A 23099-nucleotide genomic window follows, 5' to 3' on the forward strand; every position below is an offset into this window, starting at 1 on the left:
CTGTGACCAAAATGGTAATGAAACAGAGGATGACAGACTAAAGGCCGAAATACTAAATGTCTTTTTCCAAAGCTGTTTCACAGAGGAAGACTGCACTGTAGTTCCTTCTCTAGATTGTCGCACAGATGAAAAAATGGTAGATATCGAAATAGACGACTGAGGGATAGAGAAACAATTAAAATCGCTCAAAAGAGGAAAGGCCGCTGGACCTGATGGGATACCAGTTAGATTTTACACAGAGTACGCGAAGGAACTTGCCCCCCTTCTTGCAGCGGTGTACCGTAGGTCTCTAGAAGAGCATAGCGTTCCAAAGGATTGGAAAAGGGCACAGGTCATCCCCGTTTTCAAGAAGGGACGTCGAACAGATGTGCAGAACTATAGACATATATCTTTAACGTCGATCAGTTGTAGAATTTTGGAACACGTGTTATGTTCAAATATAATGACTTTTCTGGAGACTAGAAATCTACTCTGTAGGAATCAGCATGGGTTTCGAAAAAGATGGTCGTGTGAAAACCAGCTCGCGCTATTCGTCCATGAGACTCAGAGGGCCATAGACACGGGTTCACAGGTAGATGCCGTGTTTCTTGACTTCCGCAAGGCGTTCGATACAGTTCCACACAGTCATTTAATGAACAAAGTAAGAGTATATGGACTATCAGACCAATTGTGTGATTGGATTGAAGAGTTCCTAGATAACAGGACGCAGCATGTCATTCTCAGTGGAGAGAAGTCATCCGAAGTAAGAGTGATTTCAGGTGTGCCGCAGGGGAGTGTCATAGGACCGTTGCTATTCACAATATTCATTAATGACCTTGTGGATGGCATCGGAAGTTCACTGAGGCTTTTTGCAGATGATGCTGTGGTGTATCGAGAGGTTGTAACAATGGAAAATTGTACTGAAATGCAGGATGATCTGCGGCGAATTGACGCATGGTGCAGGGATTGGCAATCCAATCTCAATGTAGACAAGTGTAATGTGCTGCGAATACATAGAAAGATAGATCCCTTATCATTTAGCTACAAAATAGCAAGTCAGCAACTGGAAGCAGTTAATTCCATAAATTATCTGGGAGTACGCATTAGGAGTGATTTAAAATGGAATGATCATATAAAGTTGATCGTCGGTAAAGCAGATGCCAGACTGAGATTCATTGGAAGAATCCTAAGAAAATGCAATCCGAAAACAAAGGAAGTAGGTTACAGTACACTTGTTCGCCCACTGCTTGAATACTGCTCAGCAGTGTGGGATCCGTACCAGATAGGGTTGATAGAAGAGATAGAGAAGATCCAACGGAGAGCAGGGCGCTTCGTTACAGGATCATTTAGTAACCGCGAAAGCGTTACGGAGATGATAGATAAACTCCAGTGGAAGACTCTGCGGGAGAGACGCTCAGTAGCTCGGTACGGGCTTTTGTTGAAGTTTCGAGAACATACCTTCACCCAAGAGTCAAGCAGTATATTGCTCCCTCCTACATATATCTCACGAAGAGACCATGAGGATAAAATCAGAGAGATTAAGAGCCCACGCAGAAGCATACGGACAATCCTTCTTTCCACGAACAATACGAGACTGGAATAGAAGGGAGAACCAATAGAGGTACTCAGGGTACCCTCCGCTACACACCGTCAGGTGGCTTGCGGAGTATGGATGTAGATGTAGAATATGTTTTGTGTAGTACAGCCAACCGGTTGCAACAAGATTTAATTTGGCATGATTTCAACACCGACTGTCGGTGTCTTCATCATTACAAAACCATTAGCAGGGAATAAAACCAAGAATAGATGGCTATTATACTGAACAAACGTATGAGGTGACTATACTTGGGTAATGACAGATAGAAACAGATTTATGAGCCAAATGCTCTCATCATAAAAGATGATTTGGTAAAATCACATTTAAAACCTTAAAAAATGACAGGTATTGCAAGTGACATAACAATAGTACTTGATAGTAAAAACTGTAGATACATAGTGTAGCAAACTGTACACCACTAAGGGCTGTTAGAGAAAACAGGCGCCGGCCGATGTGGCCGAGCGTTTCTAGGCACTTCAGTCTGGAACCGCACGACCGCTACGGTCGCAGGTTCGAATCCTGCCTCAGGCATGGATGTGTGTGATGTCCTTAGGTTAGTTAGGTTAGTAGTTCTCAAGTTCTAGGGGAATGATGACCTCAGATGTTAAGTCCTATAGTGCTCAGAGCGATTTGAACCAGAAAACAGGCACTGGAGGTGACATCAGACAAAGAGGCTAACAGGCCAATGTTGCCACAATGTAGGCAATGAAACAAGTCGTGTCATCTATTAACAGTTAAAGAAATCAACTGATTACATTAAAAAAATATTAAAATAGCGCGTAAGTGTTCATTATGCAAGTGAATGGCCACTATTACACAAAAACAATTTTACAGGACAATGCAATAGCAAATATTCCATACATCTTGTGTGAAAACAAATTACAGTGTAATAAATGAAAAGGAGAGAGGTAGACGAGATTTTATAGTCTACACTGAGGAAAGAGAGGAGTCAACTTTAGGCTTTATAACATTAAAGACATGTTTATTATGTAGCATTAGGCTTAGGGCCTGTAATTAATAAATGATCAGCAAAGCCAAGTTCTATATATTTTTACCTTTTTCCCTTAAGAGATGCTCTTGAAAAATGCACGTCTTGTCTGTCCTGTGCAATAGGCTGAACATGTGTCGCAGCTAATTTTGTGAAAATATGAGTTTTGTAAAGGAGAATGCACTAGTTTCAATTTATGAATAAGATTATTTTTGGAACTATTTAATAGAAAATATACTTTACAATCATATTTGATTTGGGGGAGAAGATGAATTCGGTAAGATATAGGCCCTGAAAATTGCATAGAAATTTTTTTTGTTTTATTCATTCCGTCCACCAAGAGTGATGGTTTTGTTATTGGTTTTATTTCTGAAAGTATTGTCCACTATGGTTGGTTCGTATCCATTACTGACTGATAGTTTCAATCAAAATAATGTCATCATCGAGATTTTCGTCAGATAAAGGAGTGGAAACAGCTCTATGGAAGGAAGCATGGAGAAAGACTTTTTATGTCAAAGTGAAGGTATGTTGAACATGATGGTACTGTTCTATCAGTGCAGGTTTCTTTGTGAGAAAAAATGAAAGAAATTTTGTTATCAACTGTTGTTAACATTAGATGCAAATAATTTAACTGTCTGAATTCATTTTTGAGCTCATATGTGAAAGTAACTTTTTCGTGCAGTTCGTTAGAGATTCTGAAGAGATGATCAGTGCCATTATTAGGCCCTCTGTGAATAATCAAAATGTCATCAACATACCTGGAATATGAAAGAATACATAGAGTGGTGGCTGAAAAGTTTTTAAACAAATTTCTTCTAATTACTTTATGACTGTATTTGCAAGAATACCAACTAATGGATTGCCCTTTGCAAGACTGTAGGATTGCTGATAGAACTGTCCGTTGGAATCAGAATAATTGTGTTTGACTACAGTTTGAATTAAGTTTGTGAAGCCAGTAATCTGCTTATTATAAATCTCTTTTTTTATGAAGATGTAAATTTTTTCTACTGTAGTTAAAGTTTAGATTTTTAAAATTGAACAATAAAATCATCATATTTTGATCACAATGTAAGTATATTATTATTTTACTGATGCGATTTTGACTGTTGAAAATTGAATAACTATTTTGAAAGGCATAAGATCTTTTTTATTTTGTCATGAAGAAACTTTGCTAGATTGTGAAAATCATATTCATACTTTTTATGTATGTAGAGACTAGTAAAGTCTCTAAAATTGTGTCATTTCATTTATACTATTAGAAATTGGATGAATCTTATTACCCTTTTTGTGGACTTTAAACTGAGAACGTAACTTTGGAAGTTCAGGATTCATGTTAATCAGCTGTCTTTTATGAAACAGTCTCAGTAGAAATTTAGCATCATTAATTGTGGACCTAATTTCTCTTTGCCCAACTTGAGTGAGTCCTCATGTAGCTAAATAAGTATTGTTTTTCTCAAAAAGAGGGGGGGGGGGGTCGGGATTCATTACATACTCGTCTTTGCCTGCAACAATTGTCTTTATCAGATTTCCTTATTAATGCATGATTCTCTTTAAGCATAATGCTAATGTTCTTAATTTTTTATCACAATTAACTGTACTTTGAAAATTGGCTAAATGTTTGCTTACAATATTGCACACATTATGAGCTTTACTGGTCTGGAAAGACCTTTCCATTTTTATGTTCTTGAGACCAGTTTTTTTTTTTCCCCTACAGTCAAATTTTATATAACATTTTAATCAGATAAATGAGGCCTTCATTATACTTTCAACCTTTCCAATATGGAAATAGGAGTATGTAACAAAAACTTAACAGTTTTTTGAGGAAAACATTATTTTCAAGCTGCATGAGGACCCCACTCCAGTTTTGCAAAGAGAAATTAGATCTGTTATTAATTATGCAAAAAATTTCTACTCAGACTATTTCATAAAAGGTACCTGATTAACATGAACTTTCAACCTACAAAGTTATGTTCTCAGTTTAAAGTCCACAAAATGATCATCAAACTTACCATTCAATTTCCAACAGTCAAAATCGCATTAAGAAAATAAAATGCTTACACTTTGATCAAAATGCCCAGCTGTTAACATTCTGTTTTAAAAATCTTTACATGAACATACCTGTGAAAATACACTTAAGCTATAGTAGGGAAAAATTTAAGTCTTCAGAAAAAAGAGATTTCTGATGAGCAGATTACTGACTTCATGAATTTAATTCAAATTGTGGTGAAATATAACTATTTTGAATTCAACAGACAATTGTATCAGCAATCCAATGGTCATACATTGGGTATTCCATTTGCTGGTATTCTTGCAAACATTCATAAATTCCTTAGAAGAAAAATTTTGTAAGAATTTTTCAGCAGCGACTGTAGGTATTCTTTTGTACACCAGATATGTAGATGACATTTTGGTTATTTACAGAGGGCCTAATAAAGACACTGATCATCTCTTCTAAATCTTTAATGAACTTCACAAAAAATTTACTTTCACATATGTGCTCAAAAATTAATTATATCAGTTATTATTTTGATCTAATATTAACGATAGTTGATAACAGAATTTCTTTCAATATTTTTCCTAAAGAAACCTGCACCGATCAAATAGTACTGTCCTGTTCAACATACCCTCATTTTCACAAAGAAGTCTTTCTTCATTCTGCCATCCATAGAGCTGTTTCCACTCCTGTATCTGATGAAAATCCCAATGCTGAGTTAATTTGATTAGAAGTCTCACAGTCAAAATGGCTAGGAACCAACCATAGTGGACAATATTTTTAAAAATAACAGACGGAATGAAGCACCTGTATCTTAAAGGATCGAGCTTCTCCTCCAAAACAAATATGATTGCAGAGTATATTTTCTATAAAATAGTTTTAAAAATAATCTTATTTGTATTCTGAAACTAGTGCATTCTCGCTTACAAGGCTCAGGTTTCTACAAAATTAGCTGTGACACACGTCCAGCCATTGCATGGGACAGACAGAATGAGCAATAATTGTTAGATTTCAAGAATATCTCTTGGGAAGAAAAGGTACAAATATGACTCACCTTTACTGATGATTTATTAATTACAGGCCACAAGCCTAAAGAAGTTTATGATTTCAGTCTACTACACAAGAAAAGAAAGGCTTCAGATATAATATCTTTGAAGAATTAGAAACATTCAAACACCTTTCTCTTAAAGCCAGTTTCATTCTGAATGACCAGTTGTCATACGTAATAAAGATTTCTTTAATGGTACAAAGCCCTTACTTTGAAATGCTTAAAATTGACACCTCATTTTCCTCTGAGTAGCCTCTAAAATCTCGTCTTCCTCTTTTCTTTTCATTATTACTTTGTAATTTGTTTTCATACAAAATGTATAGAATATTTGGTATGATATTGTCCTGTAGTAAAAAAATAAAAAAAAAATTAAAAAATTGTAATACTGGATGTTGATGTGAGAGATGAACCCTTATATGCTGTTTCAAATATTGTTCTTAATGTAAGCACTTGATTTCTTCAACTGTTAATAGGTGGCACGACTTGTTTCGTGTACACACTGCGGCAACTTCGACCTGTGAGCCTCTTAGACTGATGTCATCTCCAGTGCCTGTTTCCTCCAACAACCTTCAGCGTTGCACAGTGTGCTATGTCATGTAGCTATAATGTTTACTGACAAGTGCCACTGTTATGTCAGTTCCAATGCTTGTAATTTGTGTATGGTTTTAAATGTGATTTTTAACGTATTTTATATCATGAAGGCATTTTCCTCATAAAACACGAGTATAGCCAACCTCGTAAATTTGTTTGGTATTATAACCCTCTATTCTTGGTTCTAATCTGTACTAACAGTTTTGTAATCATTTATAGGTAATAGTTTTTGGGTTTTCTTGTGAAGACACCCATAGTTAGTATTGAAACCAGATTAAGTAAAATCTTTTGGTAACTGATTGGCTGTATTATACGAATCATATTTGTGGAATTGTGTATCTTTGCTCGTTTCTTGAAGGTAAAACTGTTAATCAAAGTTAAGACATAAAGGAATTATTGACATTAGCTGCCACTGGGCATTGATAAATCAATTGGGAAAGTTGAAAATTTGTGCTAGACCGGGATTCGAACTCGGGTCTCCTGCTTACTAGACAGAGGCACTGAACACTGCACCATCCGGATATGGAAGTGCACAGACTACACTAGCACTCCAAAATTCTCAACTTAACCACACACTACTGACATAGTGCCCTCGCCCATTATCCTCACTACTTACAGCATTTAGCCAATTCCCATGAGTTAAAGCATGGTGAGCAGCTGCTCTGAAGTGATCATTGGCCGCAATATCAAAACAGTGTCTGTTTATTTGGGAATGTCGATAAGAACCGACACATCGTATGTAATCAGAATTACTTCCGTGAGGTTCTTGCTCAATTCCGTGATAAAATAGAAAAAACTACCCAAATTGTCAAAGAACAAGTCATGGGTTCTGCATCAAAGACAATGCACCAGCTCATAGCACATTGTCTGTTAAGAGGTTTCTAATAAAGTACAGCATCTCAGTGTTAGACCACTCACCTTATTCGCCTGGCCTAGCACCATGTCCATATTATCTAGTCCCCCAGGGCAAATATACATTAAAAGGAACAAGATTTCTGTCTGTTGAAGCAGTGGAAGAGGGAGGACCTCACAGGGGAAGATTTGTGTCAGTGTCCATCAGTGAAAAATCTGCATGGAGTGCTATATGTATAGAAGAGGGGAATATATTGAGGGTCAGAGTAACTAAGTATTCATGTTCGTGATAAAATGTTTTACAGCAACAGTCACATTATTTTATAGCCACGCCTTGTATTTTACACCCTGTCCAATAAGGATTTTTTCCAAAGTAAAAATCGCATTGGGTCTGGATCTGTGACTTCATTATCTTCAGGAATTCCATGTGAAAACACACATGCCTCAGATTCGTCGTCATGTCAGAAGAAATTGCTTAGTTTGAATCAGTTTCATCGCCTGAATTGCAGATGTATGTATCATTGGGAACCGAGTACAGCATCTGCAAGCAACTTGTACCATTTTCGTGAAGCCGTATTGCTGTAAAACATTATTTCCTTCTGTCAGATTCTCTAGTAAGGCAGAAACCAGTAGTAACTGTTGCAAAAAATATAGTGTGAATTGAACAAAACTTAGTGAAAAAAGTGATAGGGGCAGAAAAAAGGATATGTTATGTGCTGGTGGGATCCAAACAGAAAATTTTTGTGTTACTTCACCTTGGCACAGCAATAAAGCACACTGCTTATTTCAGCGTTCTGACATAATTGTAAACTTTCTATGACATTTTAAGTTTCAATGCCATCTTGGTGTGCAAAATATTAAAAGTTAAAAAGTGTGTTGGTTCCGACAGAGGTTAAGGGATAAACTTTCAATTGTTTTTAAAGCCGTCTCGTGCTGATTTCTGAGTCTGTTTCCTGAGACTGTTCTTCCTTTTTGCAAAACATCGCTAAGGACGTATTACCTAGTTACCACCTATATTAGGTTCTGATCTCATTTAAAAGATACTAATGAATGGTTTGGATTAGAAGTTTGTCGTTGTGTCCTGGATTTCATGAAAATTGTGTGTAGTACTTCACGTGGTCATTTTAGTGTATTAAGTTTATTCTCAACTAGCTGATGAGAGTTTCAGTGCCCTGTTAATGCTATTGTTGAATGACTAAACAGTTCCTGTATTGGCATGCAGAGCTGCGAAAGTAGTTAATTCCCTAATGTGAAAATAAAGGAAAAGGAAATCGGTAGACTATATTAGTCTAAATTTTAAATTGTATTTCTTATGTGGTGACACAGTTTACAAAGAGAACAATGTCGACACCATAAGGAAATTGAGTCTCTTCATTAGTGTTGTAACTAGGCCAGGGTAACGTGTTTTGTTGTGGTAATAGCTGTGGTGGTGACTAAATAATTGCTTCATCAGTTTTGTTAATATTCATTATTGAAACACATTGGTGTTTGTGACACATTGTTATTTGACAGTAAAACTACCACTGTACATTCTTCTTGCTCATAATATGTGGTTTGAATAGCAAGTAGTCTCTTTGCATTCATCATCCTAACAAGTATGGTTTCAGGACACACATTAAGATTTTGATAAAATCTGCAAGTATGAAAACTCCAGGATTTTGTAGTTCTTTCCCTTTGTTTCCTAATTCTTGGGAGCACAACATACTTTTGATATGTAGTTCGTTGTAAAATTTAAATAGTGGAATAAAGTACCATTGTGCATTAATAAAAGTACCACCTTATCACTGTGAATTTGAAAGAATTTTTCATTTAAGTCAACAAGTGTTATTTACAAGGTGTTGGTATGTAGTACGATATAAAATTACACTCTAAGGCTGGTAGTAACTTGATTTTATTTGGAATTAGATATCACTGTGAAGAATATCCAAGATGTAGGTTTGTGTGCTTGCAGTTTAAAAATGATACAGCAAACTGTTAATAGCAATTACAATGTCACATACAAGTCAATGATTGAGTAAATAATGGCCTTGCAGACACTATGATCTCTATAATGTTGACTGTGTGTAAACTTTTAAGGATAGATTTGAAACAAAAACTTTTTCTAGATCTAATACTTTAAAGATTGAAGATTTTTCAAGTTTTGAACTAAATTATTTCAGTAATTTAACTACATTAATTATAATTTAGAGGATGTTGTGTGGAAACATACACTAAACTTCACACCTTTGTATTGTGTTGTGAGTAATTATGTGAAATGTATGCTGTTCTTAGGACCAGTATCAACTCCTGGAACTGATAGTACCCGTGAATCTTCTGCTCGTGCTGCTTCCGATGAGGGAGGCTTGTTTTCACCTGGCCCAATACAAATCACCCAGCAGGATCGTGAGGCAATTGATAGGGTAAGATCTCTCTCTCTCTCTCTCTCTCTCTCTCTCTCTCTCTCTCTCTCTCTCTCTCTGTGTGTGTGTGTGTGTGTGTGTGTGTGTGTGTGTGTGTGTGTGTGTGTGTGTGTGAGATCAGGTGGAGAAGGTCTCATAGATCTCTGTAACAAGTACACCTTGGTCCTAAAATCAACAGTTGTCAGCCGGCCGAAGTGGCCGTGCGGTTAAAGGCGCTGCAGTCTGGAACCGCAAGACCGCTACGGTCGCAGGTTCGAATCCTGCCTCGGGCATGGATGTTTGTGATGTCCTTAGGTTAGTTAGGTTTAATTAGTTCTAAGTTCTAGGGGACTAATGACCTCAGCAGTTGAGTCCCATAGTGCTCAGAGCCAACAGTTGTCAAACCTCTGTTGAGGAACACCGTATCATGTAGTTATAGAATGTTCAGGTATTGAGAGGAACCAATATAGACTTTGTAGACTCTTTGACTCTCACTGGTCAAGACAAACCTGCAACCCTTAACGAGAGCACCAAATCCTCAAAGTAGCTTAAGATTCCCAGGTTCAACACTGTGACTTCACAATGAAGATTGTGATTTTCACAGTACACTGAGGAAAAATGCTTTGGAAGAAGAATGGCCTTCCTTACAAAAGGCTCTACTAGATGTTGTCTAAGAAACTATCCCCACTTTATTCAACAAAGGTATGATCAGGCTGTAGAAGAAATGTTTGAAGCCTGAGTCAGGTGGAACCACTGTAAGAATAAATCCAATCCCGAGGCCCTCACCAAGCAAAGAACGACACTATCTGCACAGCGAAGAGAAATTACTACACAACCGGCAGAAGAAAACTTGCAGAGAAACAACTCAGGAGACCTGCACAAGGAACCCAAGAAGCAGACAACCCAGTATACAGCTCCTGCCATATTTCTCCATGGGCCACATTGAATGCTGCAGCTGAACAACAGGGACTGCACCAACATCCTTGCAGACAGTTTCCAGAAGCTTCTCTGCACAGGATAAGCTAAAGAGAAACTTAATCTTTCCTGACCCTTACACTAGGAACCCTGATTTTCAACCACCACAAATGCACAAACAGAGGATATCACGAGGAGTTTCAAGAGCAACAAGGCCTCAGGCGAAGATTGCGTAGTATCAGAGATGTGGAAACACTCAAATGAACAGTCATGTAGAATGTCCAATAATACAGGACATGGGACGACAGAGACTTTACTAGAAGGATGGATGACTGCTGTGTTTAACCCACTGCACAAGAATGGAAGCAAGACAAACCTTAAGAATTACAGAAGTGTGCCTTATTACAGGTCACACACAAGACCCTCTCTACAGCCCTGCTAACTAGGATCACCACCCAGTTAGACCAACAATAGGTGAATAGTAGGCTAGCTTCTGCATCAAGGGATCCTGTGCAGAAAAGATATAAAATTTTAATACAGTGAAACCTCTTTATAACGTTCCTCCATATAATGTTTTCCTCTATATTACGTCCGTTTTTTTAGGTCCCGTCTAAAAGCCCATATAAACAATGTTAAATTTTCCTCTTGACTGCGTTTCCTCTATATTACAATTTCCTCCATGTAACGCTCATATTTTTGGAACCCTGGCCAGTTATTTACCTCTTTATAACGTTTAAGTGACTGGATGTAGACACATCATTTTCCATTCTGTGGATTCACAGTTTGCACCGGCTCTTAAAGCCCGCGCTCAGCGAAAAAGAGCGTAAAGAGAGCAATGAGAGAAGCATTCAACGAATTCGAACATAAAACATTGGCAAACAATCTAAACAAGAACCCTAAAAAGTTTTGGTCATATGTAAAATCGGTAAGCGGATCTAAATCCCCTATTCAGTCACTCGTTGACCACGATGGAACCGAAACAGAGGACGACCGAAGAAAGGCAGAAATACTGAATTCAGTGTTCCGAAACTGTTTCACTACGGAAAATCGTAACACGGTCCCTGACTTCAGCCGTCGCACGGACGCCAAAATGGAAAATATTGAAATAAACAATATCGGAATTGAAAAACAACTGCTATCACTTAGTAGCGGAAAAGCATCCGGACCAGACGAGATATCCTTAAGATTCTACAGTGATTATGCTAAAGAACTTGCCCCCTTTCTATCAGCAATTTATCGTAGATCGCTGGAAGAACGTAAAGTACCTAGCGACTGGAAGAAAGCGCAGGTCGTTCCCATTTTCAAGAAGGGTCATAAATCAGATGCGAATAATTATAGGCCTATTTCGCTTACGTCAATCTGTTGTAGAATAATGGAACATGTTTTGTGTTCTCGTATTATGACGTTCTTAGATAATACAAATCTCCTTCATCATAACCAACATGGATTCCGCAAACAGAGATCATGTGAAACTCAGCTCGCCCTATTTGCCCAAGAAATTCACAGTGCCGTAGACACTGGCGAGCAGATTGATGCCGTATTCCTTGACTTCAGAAAGGCATTTGATACGGTTCCGCACTTACGTTTAGTGAAAAAAATACGAGCTTACGGAATATCGGACCAGGTTTGTGATTGGATTCAGGATTTCCTAGAAGAAAGAACACAACATGTCATTCTTAACGGTTCAAAATCTGCAGATGTAGAGGTAATTTCGGGAGTACCGCAGGGAAGCGTGATAGGACCTTTACTGTTTACAATATACATAAATGACTTAGTTGACAACATCGGTAGCTCCGTGAGGCTATTTGCAGATGACACGGTTGTCTACAAGAAAGTAGCAACATCAGAAGACTCGTACGTACTCCAGGAGGACCTGCAGAGGATTAATGCATGGTGCGACAGCTGGCAGCTTTCCCTAAACGTAGATAAATGTAATATAATGCGCATACATAGGGGCAGAAATCCATTCCAGTACGATTATGCCATAGGTGGTAAATCATTGGAAGCGGTAACGACCGTAAAATACTTAGGAGTTACTATCCGGAGCGATCTGAAGTGGAATGATCACATAAAACAAATAGTGGGAAAAGCAGGCGCCAGGTTGAGATTCATAGGAAGAATTCTAAGAAAATGTGACTCATCGACGAAAGAAGTAGCTTACAAAACGCTTGTTCGTCCGATTCTTGAGTATTGCTCATCAGTATGGGACCCTTACCAGGTTGGATTAATAGAAGAGATAGACATGATCCAGCGAAAAGCAGCGCGATTCGTCATGGGGACATTTAGTCAGCGCGAGAGCGTTACGGAGATGCTGAACAAGCCCCAGTGGCGGACACTTCAAGAAAGGCGTTACGCAATACGGAGAGGTTTATTATCGAAATTACGAGAGAGCACATTCCGGGAAGAGATGGGCAACATATTACTACCGCCCACATATATCTCGCGTAATGATCACAACGGAAAGATCCGAGAAATTAGAGCAAATACGGAGACTTACAAGCAGTCGTTCTTCCCACGCACAATTCGTGAATGGAACAGGGAAGGGGGGATCAGATAGTGGTACAATAAGTACCCTCCGCCACACACCGTAAGGTGGCTCGCGGAGTATAGATGTAGATGTAGATGTAGATGTTTCATATGTCAATGGCAGAACCCTGTCACATGACATGTGACGCACATTCTGCTTGCAATCTTTTTGGCGCCATTTCAGTTAATGATTTGTATTCATAGCGTGTTATGTGAGCTGAGCAGCAAACAGTTTGTGTGTCTCATGAGAGTGTTTCTTCGATATAACTTTTTTTTTTAAAAAAGATTTCATCAGTGGACATGAGTGAAAAGCGGAAGAACATTTCTCTGGAAGAGAAGGTTTGTTATGTCGCGTGGAGCTAGCAAAGCAATTTGAATTGGCCCCCTCAACACTCAACACTACTATGAAAAACAGATTGTCAATAATGGAAGGGTTTGAGAATTGTGGAAATTCGAAACGTATGCGTTTAAAACCATCGACTTACGACGAAATGGAGGAAGTTTTATTAACTTGGTTTCAACAAGCATGTGCTGCAAACATTCCTATAAACTGAACTATTCTGAAGGAGAAGGAGCTTCAAATATCACTGCAGTTAGGAATGGAAAATTTTAAGGCGTCCAATGGATGGATTGATAAATTTTGACAGCGTCGAGGTATTGTATACAAAGCAGAATGTGGAGAAAGTAAAAGTGTGGACGAACCAACTGTAACTCAGGGGATGCAGACTCTCCCTAATCTGATACATGGCTACAAACTGCGTGACATTTATAAAGCTGACGAAACCGGCATGTTCTTCAATTTAATGTTGGATAAGACATTTACTTTTCATGGGGAAAATTGCCATGGCGGTAAGAAGAGCAAGGAACATCTTATCACTTTGTTGTGTACAAACGCCGATGGCAGTGAAAAACTGAAACCTTTGGTTATCAGGAAGCCAAAAAATCAGAGGTGCTTCAAAAACATTTCCACATTTCTGTGCAAATATACAAACAATGCCAAGGCATGGATGACGAGTGATATATTTTTACGTTTTCTCAGAGAATTTGACGCCAAAATGAGGAGTGCTGCTGTTTGTGGATAGATGTGTGACACATGCACCAGATGTATCCTTTCTGAGAAATGTGAAAGTAATTTTCCTGCCACCCAACTGCACCAGCCACCTGCAACCTATGGACTTGGGAATAATACACACCCTTAAGGTTAAATATAGTACAGCCCTTGTAAAATAACGCCTTGAATTTGATGGACCAAAGAAAACTGGGTAGCCAGCAGAGCTCACAACTGAAGCTGAATATTTTACAGGCAATAAATTTAATTATGTACTCGTGGAGGGAAGTCGGTGCTGAAACTATTAAAAACTGTTGCACAAAAGTGGATTCTGTTAGAATGAGATGGCAGCTCCTGTGGAAGATGTTGCAAGTGATTTGCAAGAGTTTCAGGAATTAATAGGGAGTGATTCTGACACTTTTGAGGACTTTGTGGCTGTGGATGATAACATGGCAACCACAGGAGTACAAAGTATCGAGGAGCTGACTGCAGAGAGAAGCTTGGAGAATAGTAGTGGTAGTGAAAGTGACAGTGACAAGGAAGATGACCCTGTGCCCTCATATACTAAGGCAGCTGAAGCCTTTGAAACATTCAGGAGATATGTGATGGCCCATAGACTTGAGGACAGAACGAGCAAGAAATGATTCTCATAGAGTCCAGGAGAAATAGAAAACAAACATGCTTACTTGAATATTTAAAAAAAATCATAGGCATGTGATTTTCAGATTGCATAGGTTCCTAGAGTTTTGTGCAAATTTAAGTTCAATTTCATAATTTAATTTTTAAAGTAATTTTTTTGTAACTAGTTCTTTATAATCCGTACCACTTACTGTGTTCTTATATAATATGTGCAGTATATCATAAACAAAATTTGGCTCATATTCTGTTATTGGGTCAACTGAAGAACGGGATACCACCCGTCAGCTTTGGACGATGATGGTATATATTAAGAATCTGTTATAACTTTTTACAGTACAAACTGATCCATTTACTTTCACCCATCCACCTACTGGGCCCTATGTCTTAATTACAAAAAACTAATCATTTGATACATTGATCATTTGCAATGAATATCATATTACGGTGTTGTGAAAATTTAAAATGTCATCTATGGCATCATTTGTAAAAGCTGATTAGTGGTATCCCAATCTTCAGTAATGCCCTATAATTATTATTTGGAAGCCTCCCTCTTTATAGTGTTTTCCTCTATACAGTGTTCAGAATTTGTGGTCCCTTGAAAAATGTTGTATAGGGGTTTCACTATACCAACTTCAGCTACGAGAGCCAAGTTAGACTAGTAGACTTTTAGAAGGGATAAGCAGCTCTTTTCTCCACACTGTGGAAAGTTAGTCTTGATAAGAAGACCCTCAGAGTAGTCAATCCAACCTGAAGAATACAAGATCCAAGTTCAAGTTCAGAGGTGGGCTATCCGAGAGGCTTCCTCATCAGAACAGGAGTCAGACCAGGTGATGGTGGTCTCCCCTGCATTCTCTTCAAGTATGCCCTAGAGAATATTACCAGAGAACACAATGCTAGACTAAAGCTTGGGTACAAGGAAGATAAGTCATGTACCATGTGTAGCTTTTGAGGTTGACCTCATCTTACTAGCAAACAAGATTGGAGGCGGCTACTTGCAACCTACAGAGTTTTTACAATGTAGCTGTTAAGACCGGCTGAAAAATCAACATCCAGAATACTGAATTCATGATTGACTTCAAGGAATCCCCTTCTAGAATTCCAAGAGAAGACAACACCATATGAAATGTACTTGCAGTCAAGTACCTAAGAGAGTGGATTTCTGCAAACCAGAATGAAAACCTAGCCCTAGAGACCAGATGTACCAAATTTCATAGGGCTTACCACTCCTGCCGCAGTATCTACTTATCCATGTGTGTCTCCAAGAACCTTGGAGTTCAAGAAGAGGAAGATCTTGAGGAGGATACTAGGACCTGTAAGAGAAGGGGAAGACACCTACAGAATCTGGCATTGTGAGTTGTTTAAACACAAGGATGGCACAATCATGTGTATAGAAAAGGCAACTGGCCTTCTGTGGACGCTTGACCCTCATGAATCCTGAAAGGCTCACCACAAGGGTCTTCACAGTGAGCAGTAGAGGGAAAGTCTCCAAGAGCAAGTGAATTGGATTGGTAAAATCTGATCTGGAACGACTGGAGAACCTATTGTAGAAAACTCAGGACCAAATGTGGTTCTGGCAACCCAACTGATGAAGATTGCCCAAAACCCTTCACCAGAATGAAAACCAAAGGGACCAAGTTTTGGGGGCTGGGTGGGGAGAGCTGGTTCACAAACAAAAAGTGTAGGAGTACTGAAAGAAGAAAAGAAGAAAACTTTATCAAGGAGCAGATACGAGCCCTGTGATAATCAGTAGGCTCAGATAGTGAAGAAGAAGAAGAAGAACATAATGATCAAGATGAAGTAGTTAAGGATAGTACTGTGTTAAATTGCTCTGGTTGTTTCTCTTCTTTGCTACTCCATTACTGTTGGTCGTCTGATACAGTATCATGAAACTGTCCATTTCTCCTGTTCTTAAGATACTTGTCCTGCTTTTTATTTTATAAATGTGACTTAATGATAGAATGCACTGCTTCTACATTTCTTGAGCATTTCCCAATGTTTTGCAATGTTTTCGCCTTGCCAATTCAAGATTCACCTCTGTTGCATCTTTGAGTAGTTTTTGCTGTTTATAACACACTTTTGTAAAATTACTTTGTTTGGTATCGGATTAAAGCAAATAGAAATTTTCCTGCTCTCTTTCATGGAAGGTCAGTTCTGATCCCTGTCTCACCCCACCCCTTGCACCCAATCTATATTGTTGTGGATTATTTACTGTCTGTAGTTTTCAGTGTTCTTTACTGTCTTTTGTTAGTTACAGTAAAATCTAGTTGAGACATGAAGCAAGAAACTTGTTGTAACAGAAAAAATACTTCAACTAATCAATAAAAGAAGGAAGTACAAACATTGAGAGAAAAATAGGAATAAAGCTACATGAGTAACTTAGGAAAGAAATAGATAGGATGTGCAGGGGAGCTAAAGCGAAATGTTGCAGAAAAAAATGTGAAGAAATAAAAAAAAAAGAGTCATCGGTGTGACAAATTCAGCACATAGAAAAGTCAAAAGTAAGTTTTAACAGCAAGGGTGTTAACATTAAAGTGTTAGAGGAATTACATTGTTAAAAAGGAAAGAGCAGTTTGATGTAAAGAGTGCATTTGAAGATCTCTACGAGAGGAAGATGATGATGTGATGAAAGAGAAAACAGGACTCAATATGGAAGACATTGGGGATCCAGTATTTGAATTAGAATTGAAAAGAGCTTTGGAAGACTTCAGATAAGTTAAAATGGAAGGCATTGGTAACATTCCTTAGTAATTAAAGGTGGTTTGTAGACACTATGTGATAGGAGATATACTATCAGACTTACAGAAAAATATCATCTGCACAATCGCAAAGATAGCAATAACAGGTGAGTGTGGAAACTATTGCACAATCAGCTTAACAGCTTGTGCTTCAAAGTTACTGACAAGAAATATGTACAGTAGAATGGAAAAGAAAATTGAGGATCTCTTGGGTGACAGTCAGTCTGGCTTTAAGAAATGTAAAGGCACAAGAGAGGAAGTTCTGGCATTGCATTTGATAATGCAGGCAAGACGTAAGAAAAATTGAGACATGTTTATAGGATTTGTGGACCTAGAAAAATCATTTGACAACGAAAAATGGTGCAAGGTGTTCAAAATGGGGAGGGATGTGTAATATACAGGATGCACTAAAACCAAGAGGGAATAATAAGAATGGAAAATTGTAAATGAAGTGCTGAGTTTAAAAATGGTGTTGGACAGGGATGCAGTCTTCAGCCACTACTGTGGAGTCTGTGTTGGACAGGGATGCAGTCTTCAGCCACTACTGTGGAGTCTGTACATCAAAGAAGCAATGACTGAACTAAAAGAAAAGTTCAGAAGTGGGATTAGAGTCAGGGTGAAAAGATATGGTTGGTAAGATATACTTATCACATTGCATCTCAGTGAAAGTGAAGATGAATTACAGGACCTGGTGAACAGCCTAATGAGGACAGAATATGGATGGAGAGTAAACTGAAGAAAACTAAAGTAAAATAGGAGCAACAGAAATGAGATTAGCAAAAAAACGTAACATCAGAATTGCTGACTGAGATCATCTGTTAACATCAATGGTTCTAGAGGGAGTTGGGAGCGGAAGATGGTAAAAACTGAACAGGAAGACAGAGATTGGAATATATGCAACAAATAACTGAAGATGTCAGGTGTAGGTGCTACTCCAAAATGAAGAGGTGACGCAGGGTAGTAGGTTGTGAATGGCTACATCAGACCAATCAGATGGCTGACTACCAATAAAAGGACACTCTGGAAAGGACTAGGTGCCTAATTTCCTCTACCTTGTCCGCCATACACTCTACCTTCACCCCCACCCACGATTCTCTAGCTAGAGCTCACACTTTCTGCCTTGTGCCCCAGCCCCTGCAGTGGGCCCCCATCCTAAATGTTGCTCACCCCCCTTCCCCCAAAAATCTTCTACCTTTCCTCTCCCCCACAATCCTCTGCGTAGCCCCTCCAAGTCCTCTACATTACCAGCCCCCCCCCCCCCCCCCCCCCCACACACACACCCTCTACTATGGCCCCCCCTTTTCCATGCCCTCCACCATGCCCCCCCCCCTTTCCGTGCCGTCCACCATGCCCCCCTCCCTTTCCGTGCCGTCCACCTTGCCTCCCCCCCCCCTTTCCGTGCCGTCCACCTTGGGGCCCCCCCCCCCTTTTCCGCGCCGTCCACCTTGGCCGCCCCCCATTTCCGTGCCCCCCCCCTCCCCCTTTCTTGATCGTCCCATTCTATACCTCACCCTTCCACTTATGCCCGCTCTTTCTCTACTTTCCCCCAAGCTCTATCTCCATCTCACCCTGCCCCTCCCTCTGCATCCTCCACCCTGCTCTCTGCCTCCCCTTTCTGTGCCCTCCACCTTGGCCCCCCCTTTCCATGCCCTCCACCTTGCTCCCCAGTCCATGACCTCTCCTTGCCCCATTCCAGGTGGAATGTCTTCCGCCTCCTCCACCCTGCCTTCTGCCTCTCCCCCTGCAGCTGTCAATCTGCCCCTGTCTCTCTAATTCCCCCTCGCCATCTGCTTCTGCCGGTGTGTATCTCCTCCCATGTCTACCTCCCACTCCCTGTCCTAGCATTCTACTTCCTCTTCCACAGTCGTCTGCCTCCCCAATCCATGTCCTCTACCCTGCTGCATCAACCCATCCCCAACCCATGTTCCTCTTCCTTACTATACCCACCCCACCTGCAATCCATGTCCTCTTCCTTACTGCTACCACCCCACCTGCAATCCATATCATCTACCCCGGCTACAGTTCACTCCTATGCCCTGCTCCCCCCCCCCCCCCCCCCCTCTCTCTCTCTCTCTCTCTCTCTCTCTCTCTCTCTCTCTATCTATCTATCTATCTATCTATCTATCTATCTCTCTATCTATCTATCTATCTCTGTATTTCTATCTGTGTGTGTGTGTGTGTGTGTGTGTGTGTGTGTGTGGTGTTTAATATTTACTTCACTGAAATTCTTCATTACAGGAATCATCAGTTGTAAAAAGACCTCTTCTTTAATCCACATCATTATGGCCTTCTTTATAGCATGCATTGCAGGATGTAAAGGATTTCTTAAATGAATAATGCTAGTGTTCTTGTATTTTTATAATTGTTTCAGTGTTTATGCAAACTTAAATTGCACGTTATTGAATGTAAATTTCATTGATACAGCTTTAGAGCCCAAAATTACATTTTGCCCTATGCAGTTTGGACACACATTAATGGTGCATTTAATTTTTTGATCCTGGACTGTCTAGTTGAAATTACAATTGCAATTTGTTTCAGTTGAAAGCCCTGGGATTTCCTGAGCATCTTGTTATACAGGCATATTTTGCCTGTGAGAAGAATGAAAATTTGGCAGCAAATTTCTTGCTTTCGCAGAATTTAGATGACTGAATTTTCAGTGTCAGGCCTTGTTCAAAAGAGAATATTTATTCTATTATACAATAATACATGCTCCAAACAAGTTAATTAAATTATTTAATGTAAGTTTTTCACTTTGCTGATGGAAAGTTGTTAGTCATGTTTAATGTTAAAAAAAATGTTTTCAGTTTGTGTTAGTTAAACTCCATTCCAGTATTTGCAATGTCAGATGGAATGAGATGTTCTTTTGTGGAGACTGATTGATTAAAGCATTTTGCAGTTCACTTTTGTTATATTTATTTGAATTAACAGGTGTTGTCATTTAGCAATTACCTTATACCTTTTTTTTTACTCCTGTGAGCCATTTTTAAATTTAGTGTGTGTCGAGTAGGCAGTCCGACAGGGTTTTGACAACCGTAACTAGAGAAATTTAAGTATATAGGTAGAAACTGGCAGGCTAGTACTTGAGGCATCTGAGAGAGAGATGACAGTCCATGTGTAGTTTCAGCATGCCTGTACATTTCCAAATATACTAACATTCCTATCAGTATTTGAAACTCTCATGATATCCTTGCCCAGAACTTTGTCACAGTCACAATTTTGTATTTTCCATCAGACCCTTAGGATTTCCTAAATCTTGACACTCCAATATCAGTTTCGTCAAAATTGAGTTAATTGTTCCAGTGTAGTAATACTATTCTTATTGAATAATTTTAAGTAGGTGATATTAATGTGCATTGGCATTTTTTGCAACAACAGTAGTTGTTTCCAAGCCAGTCTTCCAAATTTAGAAGTTCTGTATGAGGAATCAGAGAGGCAGTGTTACTGAAAATTTATTGCCTGTCTGTCTTGAAGATAAAGAGTGCATAATCTTTTCATTGTTGGTGGTTGGAGGTGGACACTCAGGTTTGCTTCTAGTGGATTTGGGTCGGGGGGGGGGGGGGGGGGGGGGAGTGGATTGGGGTAGGTAATTTACAGTACTTTTGCAAAACTTCTTGTCCTACTCACATTTGTAATTTTTTTTTTTAATTAGCTCAATTATGTGGCCTCCTGTCAGTGTCTGAAATGTTAGACCGTAATTTCTGTAGGAACTGACATAATTGGATGTCCTTATGCTACTGCACAGCTGATGACAACTGCCCACTACTCAACTTTTTGCTAGTGGTGCAGAATTTCCATTGGATATCCCACATCACACTTAGATTGATTCCTGCAGCTTTGAACTCAACTATGAATGGTAAATATAGCCCAGAATTTTCTGAATGTAATTTGTGTGTAATTTTTTTAAGTGTAACAGACAATGTAGGAAACAAATCTTGTATGTTACGCTACTGCATGTGTTGTAAATTGCATGAAAATCCTTGAATGTTAAATGTGCGTTCCTTGGTTTAAGTTATGCAGATTTTCAGGGCATCGAAGACTTTCAAATATGTATCGCCTTAATTTGTGGTGACATCCATTTTACAATGTCCCATCTTGTAAATTCCCTCCTTTATCCCCATCTTTACTTACAGTAGTGGCAAATTCTGAACTGAATTCATCACGGACGTCACTGTACTTTAATATTTTGAAGAAAAGTTGACATCAATTAAGAAAAAAGTGAGTATTTCGTTGGTAAGGTATAATTGTAGAGAGTTTAAATTTTGGATAAATGTCAACAATCCAGAACAGAAAATCCATATTATGTGTTACTACACAGTATAAGAAAAGTTTAATTGTAGGACTGAAGGGACAATGGGTAACTACAGGCAATGCAAGTCTCATAGTTTAAGTAAAGATTTTTTTGTTATGCAGTTTGTGTGGTGTATGGTTATCGGTGTGCAGTAACATTTACAAAGAGAATGTTTGTGTCTCATCTCACAAATCGAAAATACTGACAAACATTTAAAAATGACTTGATTAATTCCACATGCTAAATTGTTCCTCATCCATGCTGAAACTTACTGAATAGTTATGGTAACCATGTGAAATAATTATACATACTCCGTGAATTTACATAGGCATATACAGGGTGATTCACGAAGATATGCAAATATTTTAGTATGTTATTCTACAAGTAAAACTAAAGAAAAAAGTTCATGTAAACATAGGTCCACAAATGTTTAGTTACGGAGTTACAGCTAATAAAAGATTTTGCCTGAAATTTAGCACCTCTAACAAAACTGTAAGAGGTTAAACTAAAGTGCGATCTCCATTTATTTTGTTGTTAGGTGAATCTAATAAAACATGCCCCAAACGTGTATCTGCAGTACTTTTCCAGAACATCCAGAGGAGGACAAAGTCAATAAACATAAGATGCATTATGAATGCAATAGAAAAATTAAGAACAACCCTGCAAAACTGAAACGAGCAACAAAATCTGTTCATACACGTGCAGCTCAATGCATTGAACTCAGTGGAGACATTTTTGAACATTTATTGTGAATGTATTGTGAAATTGTATGTGCACTGAATAACTTCCTTAACACTGGGCTTTGTTTTTTCCTATTCAACATGAATTCACGTATTAATAAAAGCAGTTTATCTGACACATCCATACAGTTAACGTTATTATCATCATTTTTCAAAAATTAAATTCTCTACAACATCTATTGAAAACTTTGTGCAATTGTCTGGAATTTAAAAAACAAATTGGGCCAAGTAGTTAATAAATTAAAAATCTTATGAAATTACTTTTTAGCTTATCTGGATGTTCTGGAAAAGTATTGCAGATACACGTCTGGGACATGTTTTATTAGATTCACCAGATAATAACAACAAAATAAATAGAAATCGTGCTTTACTTTAAACTTATACAGTTTTGCGATGGCTTCATATTAGTGAAGACGCTAAATTTCAGGCAAAATCTTTTATTAGCCATAATTCTGTAACCAAACATTTATATGAACTTTTTTCTTGAGTTTTACTTTTTAAAATAACATATTAAAATATTTGTATATCTTTGTGAATCACCCTGTATAACCAGTTTTTCAGTTTCTGCTGTATGAGCACAATTAAAAAATTCAGTGGAACGTGTAACACCACTCGGAATTTCATCAACTATTTACATTTCAAAACTTCCTGGCAGATTAGAACTGTGTGCTAGACAAGGACTCAAATTTGGGTCCTTAGACTTTTGCAACAGGTGCTCTACCAGTTGAGCCACCAAAGGACGATTCGTGACCCATCCTCACAGTGTAACTTTTACCAGTACC

General features: G+C 38.6%; 1 protein-coding gene across 2 annotated transcripts in view; it reads left to right on the forward strand.

The window, feature by feature from the left end:
• LOC124556767 (UV excision repair protein RAD23 homolog B-like) overlaps nucleotides 1-20210 on the forward strand; it is a 156057-nt gene extending 135847 nt beyond the window's left edge. For both annotated transcript variants that reach the window (XM_047130776.1, XM_047130775.1), the window contains 2 exons: nucleotides 9320-9447; nucleotides 19828-20210. In XM_047130776.1, coding sequence (XP_046986732.1) covers nucleotides 9320-9447; nucleotides 19828-19938 — 239 coding nt within the window. In that variant the 3' untranslated portion in view covers nucleotides 19939-20210. The remainder of the gene's footprint in view (nucleotides 1-9319; nucleotides 9448-19827) is intronic.
• Nucleotides 20211-23099: the final 2889 nt, after the last annotated feature.

The sequence above is a fragment of the Schistocerca americana genome, chromosome X (genome assembly GCF_021461395.2).
Source record: "Schistocerca americana isolate TAMUIC-IGC-003095 chromosome X, iqSchAmer2.1, whole genome shotgun sequence".
NCBI classification, from domain to species: Eukaryota; Metazoa; Arthropoda; class Insecta; order Orthoptera; family Acrididae; genus Schistocerca; species Schistocerca americana.